Raw genomic sequence first — 13661 nt, forward strand, 5'->3', positions numbered from 1 at the left:
TTAGGCAGAAAAAGGTGTGGCGGCAGTGCCACCGGAGTCGAACCTTAAAGGGTTCTGCCACCTTGTTGTTTGACGTACAGAAGATTCTAGGTATTTTAAAATTTACGTATTAAATTTCTTGTCTAAATTAATAATACTTTAAGGGCGCACTAAAATTTATTGAAGGGCGCAGTGGTGCCCGCGGGCGCCGCTTTGCCGTCCTCTGGTCTAGTGTTACGACTTACGAGAATCATAGATGTTTATACGTATGATTATTTTTATATTCGCCCCCAATGATTTAATTAGATATTGTTAGTAATAAATATTTGAGTTAAATAAATGTAATTTTTATTATTCAATTAATATTAATCTGATATTGTTGAATAGTCTACTTATTGTTTTTATATTTGCTTATATTTTTATTGAAAATTTGTGTGATATAAAATTTGTGTGACTTCAGGGATTTTCATAAAAATCAAAGGTGATAATATAAATAAAACATTTTTGTAGGTTATACTTTTTATTCAACTTTCCTTATGACATAAGTTACAGTCCGCGTAAAACTACTAGTCCGCTCCGAATAAAGAAATGAATTGCGTCGCCATAGTACCTAAATTGACTACACCTCCTCGCAACAACTTCAGAGTGGACTAACAGTTTGGCGCGGACTATAATAGTAATACAAAACTATAAAATATTTCGGTAGGTACATAACACCTATACTGTATTTATTTTAATTGCATCAGTAATAATAATTATAATAACGGATTACCCGGTAAAGATGGACTAATTTCAGAACCGGTTATAACCGTTTGACATAAGTCATTCCAAAATTTAAATTCCTGGTATTTTTTTTATTTTCATTAATTTCTTGTATCAATTTTAGTACATCTTTAAAATAAGGATATTTACTTAAGAAAGTAACAATAATAAAGTACCCAATAGTTAATCTCCAAAATAACAGTCAATTTGGGTACATCCATAGCTTACAGAAGGCAACTGACAGTTTTGGTTAGGATTTGAGCCCAATATCACCTAATCTCACGGGGCGGAGTCTCGACAAAAATCAAGGTATTTTTACAATAAACCATGTAAAATTGCGAGAAAATCGAGTTAAATTAAGTATATCATGTTTCTCTGTTAATCACCAATACTACCTCAGTAGGATATTTTCACGTGAGATTAGGGGCAAGAAGGGGAAGTGGGATCGAGAAATTGTCAAATCACGTAATAAATGGACGCCCCCTTTACAATTTAATAATTCATACAAAACAAAGTCAATACAGAAAAGACAAAAAATACAATAAGAATAGTACAAAGCTACTTTTTATATTAATAGCTTCTACCCGCGGCTTCACTTGCGGTTTCAGGTCGATGAAAATAGTTGTTTTATGTATCCCTCGAAAAAAGTAGTTTTTTCTCGACATGCTTTTCTGGACAAAATTTCACGACAATCCGTTTTGTAGTTAAGTGACGCCTTAATACATGTATCAAACAAACAAACAAATAAACAAACAAATTCACTTTCCTATTTAAAATATTAGTTAGATTTATCTCACTGGTATAGAAGTAGGTGTAGATGTAAAAAGCGACATTACAATCTAGAGATGAGGGTCACTTGTAACGAAGTTAACCCTGGAGGGTAGTGGACGCTTCACCCCTCCAAGTGAGGTAGACTTGACTTGGGAACTTCAACAGAAAATACCACATGAAAAAATAATTTTCGAGACAAAACTTTTAATAGAGTCCGCGCCAATCTGCTAGTCCGCTCTGAATATAGAAACGAAACGTGTCGTAGTAGCAAATTGTAGATATTAGCGGGAAGAAGACAGTGCGAGACCCCCGGCACCCTCCGCTGCCCGCTCTCGCCCACGCGTACATAGCTGCGTTAGGCGCCCGCACGTTACGGAGTATACTAACTAAACCTGCGCGCAACAACTTCAGAGCGGACTGGAAGTTTGGCGCGGACTATAATAAAATTGTTTTAGATTCAAAATTACTTGATTAGGTTTCACATAATTCAGACGCATTTTTTACAAAATAGAATAGAATACTTCTTAATACAATTCACAACAGCAATATACATTATAATAACGCTATAAATCTAGTAATCATTTACTATAGACACTCAATGCAGTGTTTAGCTAATGAGCTAAACATTAACATCACGTGATTAGGCGGTATAGCAGTCCGGTATGGAATAGTGCTTACAGATATTTTACGACAGACATAAACAAATATTTGAACAAAGACTTTGCCCACACATTTAAACACTTATTTGTTAACATTTTTAACTGTCACTCATGTCATGGTCTCCTAGCAACTGGACTTTGCGCCTGTGTAGCAGGCTCCGCACATATTTGAACGCTTTGATGTGTGCTCGAAATACTCAAATACGCGTCTTCACTGTGTTGAAACATGTGTTCAAATGTTTGTGCTATGTCTGGCGCGGGCCTCAAACGTACCATACGGTCATTTATTATTTTTGTTATTGTTACATATTCATCGATACAATACTTATACAACTGCACTACACATTTTAATGCGATTATAATTTTATTCTAGTAAACATTTCTAACTACAACCACTAAACATCACGTGATACCTCTTAACCAGTATGAAATAGTTTTGGCAAAGGGAGATCTCTAGCCAGGCAAGGCAATGCCTGGGAAGCGGCCGTACTTCAACAGACAGCTCGAAGCTGAAAAAGCATATACAAAAAGTTGAAAAACTTCAATAGCGTGATTCAGATTTGTGGCCCCATCTATTGACGAGTAGCTTAAACCAGCGATCATAGATTAGTAAAGATTACTCACTCCTAACAAAAAATGTAACCAGTTTTGACAATTGAAATTGTCACTGTCATCTATTTTGGTGTTTGAAAAATATTAAAAAAAAATAGGTTTTAAAGCACTTCCGAAAGAAACGATATTTTTCCGCACATAGTCTTCGATTTCGTGATTTTGCACCACTTAACTGCCCATGTCGGCATTGTTCCGCGTAAATTACACCACGACAGCCATTAAATGGCCGACAAGTGTCAGCCATTACATGGCTTCCTTCCATTACAAGGCGGTCAGATATCTATACTTATCTATGCAGGCGATTAAAACATTGCGACGCGTTTTTTCTTTTTCTATTCTTTTCGATACAGTTGCTTGTCTACGTATTGCGTATATTCATTATTTTTACTATTAAAACGCACATGTTTAACACTTAATACAATTCGTTGTACTTTGTATCAAAGCAATTCTATTAAACAGCAACTATTATAGCTAAACATCACGTAATAAGGCGACATAGGGAGTCCGGTATGGAATATAGCGCGTACAGTTGCGTCTCCTCCGCATTTCTGTTCTGGTTGCTCTGTTTCGCCATGTTCGTCAGCTCTTTCAATGCGTCCTCTAGAATGTTGTGGAGCTTGATGAACCTGAAATGAGACAATTAAAATCTGAAAATACTATACTATACTATACTATACTACACTACACTACACTACACTACACTACACTACACTACACTACACTACACTACACTACACTACACTATACTATACTATACTGTACTGTACTGTACTATACTATATATATTTGTTGTTAAAAATAACTTGATACCAGTGTAGGGCGTAGTTAACTACGTGTAGTTATGATTACATTGTAGTTAACTACTTATAATCGTGACATAACTTAACTACAGTAATCAAACTACATGATGTAGTTATTAATTTGATTGCTGCAATCTAGTAGTTATGAAAAGTAATCATGTAATCGTGATTGCAACTACAATTAGTAGTTAGTAATGAAAATGTTATTTAAGTTACCGGCATAGCTCTCAAAATAAGCAAGCTGAAGTGGCAATGGGCTGGCCACATAGTTCGTAGGACGGATAACCGATGGGGTAGGAAGGTCCTCGAATGGAGACCACGTCTCGGAAAAAGGAGTACAGGACGCCCCCCGACCAGGTGGACTGATGACCTGAAGCGGACGGCGGGTAACCGCTGGATCCAGATCGCTCAAGACCGGTCGGAGTGGCGTAGATTAGGGGAGGCCTATGTCCAGCAGTGGACTATTACAGGCTGATGGATGGATGGAATGAAAATGTTTAACTACTTTTTACGTTTTGTTTTTGTAATTTGTAGTTATAATTACTGATTACTATATGTAGTCGTAGTTAGATTTCATATTGCCCAACACTGCTGGATACCACGACTACCAGAAGCGTGAGGTCTGCTATTACGCCTCATAACAGCAGTGTTGAGCGCTGCTGTGTTCTGGTTTGAAGGGTTTGGTAAGGGAGACATACTTTTCCGAGGCATTCCAACTTAGTCCTCAGGGGTAGCGGCGCACCTATAGCCCAAGCCAAGTAGCAATATCTAATCCTATCTAGGGTTGATTACACATGTCCATGGGCAGCAGTAGCCACTTACCATCAGGTGGACTGCATGCTCGTCTGCATCCGTCTAGATAGGATTAGACGTTCCTACCTGAGGTCGGCCACAGATGCACCGCTGCTGCTGAGGACTAAACTGGAACGCCTCGGAAAAGTAAGTCTCCCTTACCACACCCTTCAAACCAGAATACAGCAGGGTTTAACCCTGCAGTTATGAGGCAGAAATAGGCTCTAGACAGACGGACCGCATTTAAACTGCAATCCAACCGCAAAATGCAGTTCAGGTGCAGTTTGGAAGCAGTTGACACGACTGTAATTGGACTGCAATCGAACTACGCGTTTGGTTTGCAGTTCTATTGCAGTCGTGTCAACTGCATTCAAACTGCACCTGAACTGCAATTTGCGGTTGGATTGCAGTTTAAATGCGGTCTGTCTGTCTAGAGCCATATATACAAATATGCTACTCACGCATCAAACACAGGCGCGAACGCTCGCGGTAGACACGGTCCGTCGAGCGGCGCGGCGAGCTGCGCGGCGAGCAGCCGCACGCACGCGGCCTCACACGCGAGCGCCAGCACGCTCACACGCAAGCGGCCGAATAACGGCTGCATCCCTAATGCCGTCAGCATTGACGTCACTTGCTTTGTTATCTGAGGGTTGAAAGACAAGTGGAGTTGGTTAGACTTAGAAGTGAACATGCAAATGTTTTTTTTTTTATAATATAAGAGTAGCCGACGAGCATGCAGTCCATCTGATGGTAAGTGGCTACTGCCGGCCATGGACATCTGTAATCAACCCCAGATAGGATTAGATATTCCTACCTGAGGTCGGCCACAGATGCGCCGCTACCCCTGAGGACTAAGCTGGAACGCCTCGGAAAAGTCTGTCTCCCTTACCACACCCTTCAAACCGGAACACAGCATCGCCTAACACTACTGTTATTAGGTAGAAATAGGTGTGGCGGTGGTGCTGCCGGAGTCGAACCACAAAAGGGTTCTAGCACCTTCAATTCAATGTGTTTTGCGTTCTTAAATAAACGCCATCTTATTCATTGTATGAAATGGAAACCGATGCGGTACAATCCGTCACAAAAAATACATTTTTTACTAATAATAAATTCACGAAATGTTAATATATGACAGATTTTGATTATTATAATGTTTAAAATATTATGTTTACTGATAATAATGTAAACCTTTTTAGAGTAAATGAGCATGAATCAGCTATGTATTACATTTAATAAGAGTGTTTCTATGATTCGATACGCATAGTTGTTAAATCAATATTCAGAGTAATCTGTAAACAAATATTCAAGTTATTATGATTACTATAAACTTACCTGAACTTCACAAGGTCTTTTGCTGTTTTTAGTCATTCGTTCACTGGCTGTGATAAATGTAATAGATATGGTAGGACTATTTGACTTTTCACCTTCTGTCCAACTCATCGATCTGCTACCTGAAAACATATAAAACAACAATTTATAAATAATTTAAAATTAAATCTTTATGACTATCCCTTGGTTTTGTCTATGGTACTTGAGAGTTTCAACAATATCTTATATATAAAATTCTCGTACCACAATGTTAGTTAACGTACTCCTCCGAAACGGCTTTACCGATTTTCACCAAGTTTTATATGCATATTCAGTAGGGCTGAGAATCGGCTACTATCTATTTTTCACACCCCTAAGTGACAAGAGTTGGTCACCCTTAACACTTTTTTTATTTATATGGCAACAAAACGTTTTCCGGTTTTCAATTTTAAAATATAATTTTATATTCACTGTATTTAGCTACTTTTTTCGTTTAAATTCTTTAATTAGTACAATTTCACAAGATCAAATTGTAACTATATAGATGTATTATAACAATTACCAAATTCTGGACTCCTCACAGCATCTGGACTCAGTCTCTGTTTGATAAAATCAACTACATCTATGAATGGCACTTTGTGTTCTCGGACTCTGTAAATCAAAAAATATGTGTAAATGGATTAAGAACTTAGTTAATGTATAATGTACAGCAACTACTAGTTTAGAGGATAGCCGGATTCATGACAATAATTTCCACTATACGTATGTATTTACATGAATTATAATGAATTTTAATGAAATAGTGTGCTTATCATACAGTTATTTGTGAAACAACAAGCAGCAGCACAGTGCGCGTTTCATCCAAGTGAATTTTATTTTATAAGTTGAAAACGTACATGACCTGTTTAAGATACTTATATCAATCTCAATCTGTTACCCCTTCCCGTTCTCTCCCCCTTATTTACTAATTTTACCTAAATTTCATCTATTTCCCTCTTCATCACCTTTTCCTCCATCAATCTTAGCCTTTTCCCTCGATCTCAACTATTTCATTTCAATCTCACTAGTTACAATTCAATCTCACCCGTTCCTGTTCAACCTCACCTGTTCCCCTCCCAACAGCAGACGAGCACGTACGCGTCGTCCTGCAACAGATGCACGTTGGCGGCGGTCAGCTCGTGCGCGTCCGCGTCGCTAGCGGACCACGTGCATCAGCTGTACCCGCTCGCCCACAGCTCTCTCACTTTTACCTAAATTCCACCTAATTCTTCTCAATCAGCTTTTCCTCCCTCAATCTTAGCCGTTTCCCTCAATCTCACCAGTTACAATACAATCTCACCCGCTCGTGTTCAATCTCACCTGTTCCCCTCCCAACAGCAGACGAGCACGTACGCGTCGTCCTGCAACAGGTGCACGCTGGCGGCGGTCAGCTCGTGCGCGTCTGCGTCGCTAGCGGACCACGTGCAGCAGCTGTACCCGCTCGCCCACAGCTCGCGCGCCAGCTGCGCCCGCCGCGCCGCGTCCGCGCCGTCACGACTGTCGCCCGCCGTACCCCATACTGACACGCTGATTAGCGGAGTCTACGAGCGAGATTTTGAACACTTTATTATTTATAGATAAGTATAGATATCTCACCGCCTTGTAATTGAAGGAAGCCATTAAATGGTTTAAACGGCTCACAGTTCTGTCAACCATTTTATGGCTGTCATGGTATAATTTACGCGGAACAATGCCGACATGCGCAGTTAAGTGGTGCAAAAACACGAAATCGAAGAAAAAGTGCTGAGAAATATCGTTTCATTCGTAAATGATCTAAAAACTTCATTTTTTTTAATTATTTCTCACACGAAAATAGATGACAGAGACAAATTCAATTGTCAAAACTGATTACATTTTCTTGTTATGAGTAGTCTTTACTAATCTATTGGAAACTGGGCCTACAATCATCTCTTAAAAGAATAAAATTTTAATCACACATTAAAATTTCGTACCACGACCTCGTTAAAGTAAGATTGTTTTTATAATATTGCAACAAGCAGTTTTGTATGATATTCGTCGAAATTATTCATTCTTTTTTTGCAGGAAATTTATTTTTTTAAGCAAAATATGACAATTTCAGTTGGTTTTATACAATGGATAAGCGAAAAATGAATAAGGGTTTAAGTTTTTTCAACTGCATATGACAGAGCACAATCAAGATCGTGGTGCGAAACACATGACACAAGTTTTGATGTCTCGTTTCCACTTGAATAAGAAATAGACAAATTACTCATTATTTTACATAACTCGGCAAGAATAAAACAATACTGGTTTAAGGAGGTCGTGGTACGAAACAAAATAATGTTGAATTGAAATAAAACTTTCCTGAACTATGATGGTTTTTAAAAGACGGTGGTAGGCCCCTGGAGATTTATTCCGTAAGTTCGCCGAGGAAGTCTTGGATCCATTCGTTAGATCTTAGCTAAGTCTTCCTTTATTATAGTTGTATAATTAGAGGTATGAAAAACTAAAAACTCAATTTATTAAAGCTTCCTATGTATATTATAGAATAAACAAACAGACATACAGATCGCCTGATGGTAAGTGGTCACCCATAGACGTTTGTAATCAACCCGAATAGGACTGAAGTTTCAACTGAGTTAGCCACAGATATTACGTTGCTGTCCGTGAAGACTAGACTGGAACGTAGCACAGTACGCGATACCTTAATTAGCAAATCAGCCAACTCCACTTTTTGTCATAGTGTTTTATTTATTTATTTAGATAGCATGTGGCGTTGAACGAAATTAAAATAAATAAAAAAAAATTAATCGGTACGTCTGCCTTACTGAACTCTTCAAATCATATAAAGCCTCATATAAGTATATTATATAATGCTTGCCTTATTAAGAATAATTCTTAAAAAGGCAAATATATGGTGTGACGGTAGTGCCCTTCTACTCGAATTACTACTTTAATTTTAGTATAATTACATACCTCTAAACCCTTAATAGTACTCGGCAATTGAACTTCCAAGGATTTTATGATGGCAGCCATGCGCTCCAAGGACATGGAGAAGCCCACCGAAGAACATTTCAGTTCCGCACTATGGTCCTTCTCAGCGCGGGCTATTTTCCAAAATTCTTCGACGAGAGCGTCGTATCTGTAAATTAATATATAATTGAATTAACAAATTATATAATTATTGATATGCTATTAAAGGGATATATTAGCAAGATTTACTGAGTTTAGTGAGTTTCCGTTACATATAAATTCAAATTCAAATCATTTACTGCCTGAAAATGGGTAAATACAATTGATCGACGGTAATAGAATAGGTTCGCCAAATTCCACCTGTCAAGGCATGCAATTTATAATGGGTAACAGTTCATTATTATATTAATTTACATGATTAGTCATGGTTAAAGTACAATCCTTCTTTAATTTTATATGTAATAAAACGGGTTCCAAATAATTAATAATTATTTGGAATCCGTTTTATTAATTTATAATTTATAGTGTAATATATAGTACACTAAAGTCTAAAATTATACTAATTTCAACCAAAGAACAGGGAATATTATTCATAGATGTCATATCAATAAAAAGATACGATTTACGATAAGGACATCAAAACAACACATGTATTGACATGTTTCAATATCTAATTTCTATTGAGAAATTAGAGAAAGAACAAGAATTTATTTATCTTTACACATCTAATAATTACAAAGGGGACAGCGCGAAGGCATCCACATTAGGGATAACCACAAGGGTCAACCCAACCGGAGTGCAATGGGAAGGCCTCGCCCTGGGGGAACCGCCTTCCTGATCACGGTGTCCCCTACGCCAGGTAAGTATGAGTTCACCCCCGTAGAGCCTGGTACTTATACGAGCCAGGACGACATCTCAACAGCGTGATTCAAAGGAGACTTTTATGCTGCTACCTAGCAGCGCATAAACAGATACGATAATAAGAACAAGCGCCACCTAGCGACTAGTCCATTGGAATGTTATAATTATTGGTCCTTGGCGTGTACAAGTCAAAAACGCAATTTTACTTTTTGAATATCAAAAGGGGTTTGTGTGAAGCGAAATTTAAGTTTATGTAAACTTATATCCTAATTTGTGGTGTCGAGGGACAACAGTTGCGACCCTACAAATTAGGAATTAGGTTTGTACCAAGCCCTCAAAATATTTAAATGTAATAGACATATAATTAGTAGTAAAAATAAATAAATGAACCAAATGTGTCAAGAAAAGCAAAAGGCCAACGACACGCGGTGTTCCCAGGCGGTCACCCATCCAAGTACTGACCGCGCCCGATGTTGCTTAACTTCGGTGATCGGACGAGAACCGGTGTATTCAACGTGGTATGGACGTTGGCGACAGATGTTATGAAATATAAAAGTCGTTTAGTCATTAATTCGGATAATGCAACAAAATAAATCAAATGCATTACAATAAAATGAATAATTTCATTGCAGTTTATATTCTAGCATTCATAACCAAAAAATAATATTTAATGAAATTATATATGAAATATAACAATGAAGATTGTAGAAATGAAAGCAAAATGTATGAAGAAAGCATTTAAAATAAAGTCATATATTATTAAAAAAGGAATTGTGACATGAAACAAAAAGCCAACTATTAAGTAATAAAAATGTTAGTATACCGTTTAAGGATTCAGTACCACCTGGTGGAATAGATGAGAACCAACTTAGCAATGTGTAGCTGTACACAATGCCATCTATTGAGTAATTTCAGCATTAAGAACTTCTGTCTTTATTTGGAAAAATCAAATTTAAGTGCAATTGATAAAACAATGGTGATAGAAATAAAGCCGTTCGAGTACATAGTTGCTCCCTTTACTATTTAGAGTTAATTTGTTAGTAATAAAGCTTACTATTTTGGTATCGTTGTGTATGTAGGTTTCACGCTCACAGTCGCCAACGTCCATACCACGTTGAATACACCGGTTCTCGTCCGATCACCGAAGTTAAGCAACATCGGGCGCGGTCAGTACTTGGATGGGTGACCGCCTGGGAACACCGCGTGTCGTTGGCCTTTTTGCAATTTTTCGTATTTTAATGTTTTCATCGAATTTATTGTGTATTTTTTCCAACTTCCACATGGAGGTGGGGAATTATTTGGTTAGTTTTTTTGTTCAATCCTATTACTTATAGTGATTTTGTTTTGATCCATTCTTCTTAATAGTATTAACATACCTTTTGGATTTTATTGGTAATTTGTCGCATTGTAACATTTTTATCTGATTTATTTTGTTATTTACAAGTTTCCAACTTCTTGTCCCTAACCAACAAATCATATATGTTTCTTTCTTGTTTTTTTTTTTACTCAATCTCATTACTTTATAATTTGATATTGACTACCAATCTGGTATTATACTTTAGTTTTCTCTCTGGTAGTATCTTTATTTATCAAATCACTGCCTGGAAGTATCATGCTATTTATTCTTCCCTTCTCCTAGTGTAAACTAGACAAAGCACAGACCTGAATAAAGATTTGTAGAACAAACAGACGCTACCTAACGCAGTTCAAGCTCAAGGTAACAATAACTCCAAGACTCAAAACTAGATGGCGCTACCTCTGCTAGTATAAATAACTAACGGTTAAAGATATTTGCCACCAGATGACGATATAAAAATGACGTCACGAAATCTGAATCACGCTAACAACATGTTGTTCAAGGAACTATAAGTACCCGGTTTTGCGCTGAAGAACTCATACTTACCTGGCGTAGGGGACACCGTGATCATGAAGGCGGTTCCCCCAGGGCGAGGCCTTCCCATTGCACTCCGGTTGGGTTGACCCCTGCGATTATCCCTAATGTGGATAACTCGGACGCGTAATTTTTGATAGTGGGGACTGCGTACGCGCTGTCCCCTTTCTAAGAACTGTTGAGTTTAACTCGAAGATATATAGTCTTCATTCCTTCAATTGATTATATTTCCTAATTCCTACCAACGACCAACAATTTGGGTAAACTTAACCCAGTTCCAGTTAAACAACTGAACATGGCGATAAAAATTAAGTAAATGATACAAATTACTTCATTATTCACCAAAGGGTAATGAGACTAAGCTCTATTTTTAAGCAGTAGAATTTTGTAAAGCAGTAATATTGTTTTTGCATTACAATAAAATGCATAATTATCTTAATTGTCTTATTCAAAAATCCAAATGATCCATATTAGGGGTTCCATATCCATAGTGTAAAAACGGATTCCTATTATTAAACCTTCGCTGTCTATCCGTGTGTCACAGGGCTCTATCTCTTGAACCGTAATAGATGGACACTTGTCTTAAAATGTTTACAGAGTAAATACAACGGCAAAATCTGAATCTGATGATATCATTTACCGTGAAGAACTTTTACAAAGGGACAGCGCGAACGCAGTCCCTACTATCAAACATTACGCGTCCGAGTTATCCACTATCTATCGCTGGGACGTCTTACCCTCCGGGCGCACATATATTGCGGCAATGTCAACATAAGGGCGGTGGGCAGGAAATTCGGGTCTCGAGGATACCCTCTTTGCCCGGGCAGATTCTCAGGTGGTAAATACCCCCCGGATTCTTGATATTTATTCATAATAATATAATGTTATTTAAAACATAATAAAATAATGAACAAATATTAAAAATTTCTATCATCCCCCTGTTGAGGGGGTGATTCGGTAATTATCGCGTCGTTGTACCGAGCGGACGGTCGGCCCCCTGATGGTCGGGGGTCGCCAGCCCTGGGAGCTCCCGCGGGAGCGGGCGCCCCGTAGGTGGTCGATCGTGTAGGGGCGCGAACCCCTTTAAATGGGAGTATGGTCCGGCCTCCGCCCGCTCATACATTGAGCGTGCGAGGCGGACCACAAACTCCTCGACCGTTTCGATCTTAAGGTCGCGCCTCACCACTTCGTTCCTGACGTAGCGACCCGCCCCCACGATTGCTCGTAGGGCCAGGTTCTGCTGGGCCTGGAGACGCTGGCGTTGCGACCTAGATACCAACGCGTACCATGCCGGCGCCGCGTAGGTAAGTCGTGAACGAATGTAGGTCTTGTAGATCCCTAGTTTCGTCCTTAACGGTAACCTGGATGTAAGCACCGGTCGGAGCATCGCTCGGGCCGCTCGGGCCTGGTGGATCGATTGTTCCACCTGCGGGATCATGTGCAACGAGCGATCGATGTTACATCCTAGGTATTTAACTATTGGCTGCCAAGCTACCTCCGTGTCACGGAGCCTCAGCGGAGCCGGCATGATACGCTTGCGGCCGAACAGTATTGCGACTGTCTTTCCGACATTGACAGCCATGCGCCACTTGTCCAGCCACATAGGTAGTAAGTCGAGCAGACGCTGCATTCTCCGTGCAGCTAAGTCCGCTCGGCGGGACGACGCGAAGTACGCACTGTCATCTGCGAACAACGCGAGCATAACGTCGCGCTCCCAGTCTTCCAGGTGACCTTGGAGAGTGGGGGCGTCGTTGGTGTATAGAGCATAGAGCCACGGAGAGAGGCAGCTGCCCTGCGGCACCCCCGCACGTATGGGCCTAGGGTCTGAGGCGACGCCCTCGACCGAAATATAGAACTGCCGCTCACTTAAAAACGATGCTATCAACCGTATCAGCGTCGCCGGGGCAGGTGTATTCATCATTTTGCATATGAGCCCCTCATGCCATACGCGGTCGAACGCCTTCTCGATATCGAGAAAGACGCCGACCGTGTGACGGCCGTAGTTGAGCTCGGATGCTAAATGATGAATAACCCGCGTGAGCTGCAGCGTTGTAGAGTGACCGGCGCGGAACCCGAACTGCTCGTCCCTTATATTAAGGAACGGACGCAGTCGTTTCAACGCCAGTCTCTCAAACAGCTTAGCTGTGGTTGATAGCAGGGTTATGGGGCGGTAGTTACCCGGGAGACGGCGGTCTTTCCCCGGTTTCGGGAGGACGATTACCTTCCCTAATTTCCAGATGGTCGGGAAATGGC

General features: G+C 39.7%; 1 protein-coding gene, 3 non-coding genes and 1 pseudogene across 4 annotated transcripts in view; 2 read left to right on the top strand and 3 right to left on the bottom strand.

The window, feature by feature from the left end:
* Positions 1-913: 913 nt before the first annotated feature.
* Positions 914-13661, bottom strand: part of Gcn2 (eukaryotic translation initiation factor 2 alpha kinase Gcn2) — a 54595-nt gene continuing 41847 nt past the window's right edge. Inside the window, exons 23-28 of the mRNA XM_073073603.1 lie at positions 8660-8825; positions 7043-7263; positions 6246-6334; positions 5708-5826; positions 4837-5018; positions 914-3409 (exon numbers count right to left, since the gene is read on the bottom strand). Of these exons, the coding sequence (XP_072929704.1) occupies positions 3262-3409; positions 4837-5018; positions 5708-5826; positions 6246-6334; positions 7043-7263; positions 8660-8825 (925 nt within the window). The 3' untranslated portion in view covers positions 914-3261. The remainder of the gene's footprint in view (positions 3410-4836; positions 5019-5707; positions 5827-6245; positions 6335-7042; positions 7264-8659; positions 8826-13661) is intronic.
* LOC140743007 (uncharacterized) lies at positions 9399-9523 on the bottom strand (annotated as a pseudogene).
* On the bottom strand, positions 9931-10049 carry LOC140743032 (5S ribosomal RNA). Its single transcript, XR_012102344.1, has one exon. It is a non-coding gene; the product is annotated as a 5S ribosomal RNA (ribosomal RNA).
* LOC140743043 (5S ribosomal RNA) lies at positions 10614-10732 on the top strand. Its single transcript, XR_012102353.1, has one exon. It is a non-coding gene; the product is annotated as a 5S ribosomal RNA (ribosomal RNA).
* On the top strand, positions 11413-11575 carry LOC140743050 (U1 spliceosomal RNA). Its single transcript, XR_012102357.1, has one exon. It is a non-coding gene; the product is annotated as a U1 spliceosomal RNA (small nuclear RNA).

The sequence above is a fragment of the Epargyreus clarus genome, unplaced genomic scaffold, assembly GCF_041222505.1.
Source record: "Epargyreus clarus isolate Ecla_fem2 unplaced genomic scaffold, WU_Ecla_fem_2.2 ptg000006l, whole genome shotgun sequence".
Classification (NCBI taxonomy): domain Eukaryota; kingdom Metazoa; phylum Arthropoda; class Insecta; order Lepidoptera; family Hesperiidae; genus Epargyreus; species Epargyreus clarus.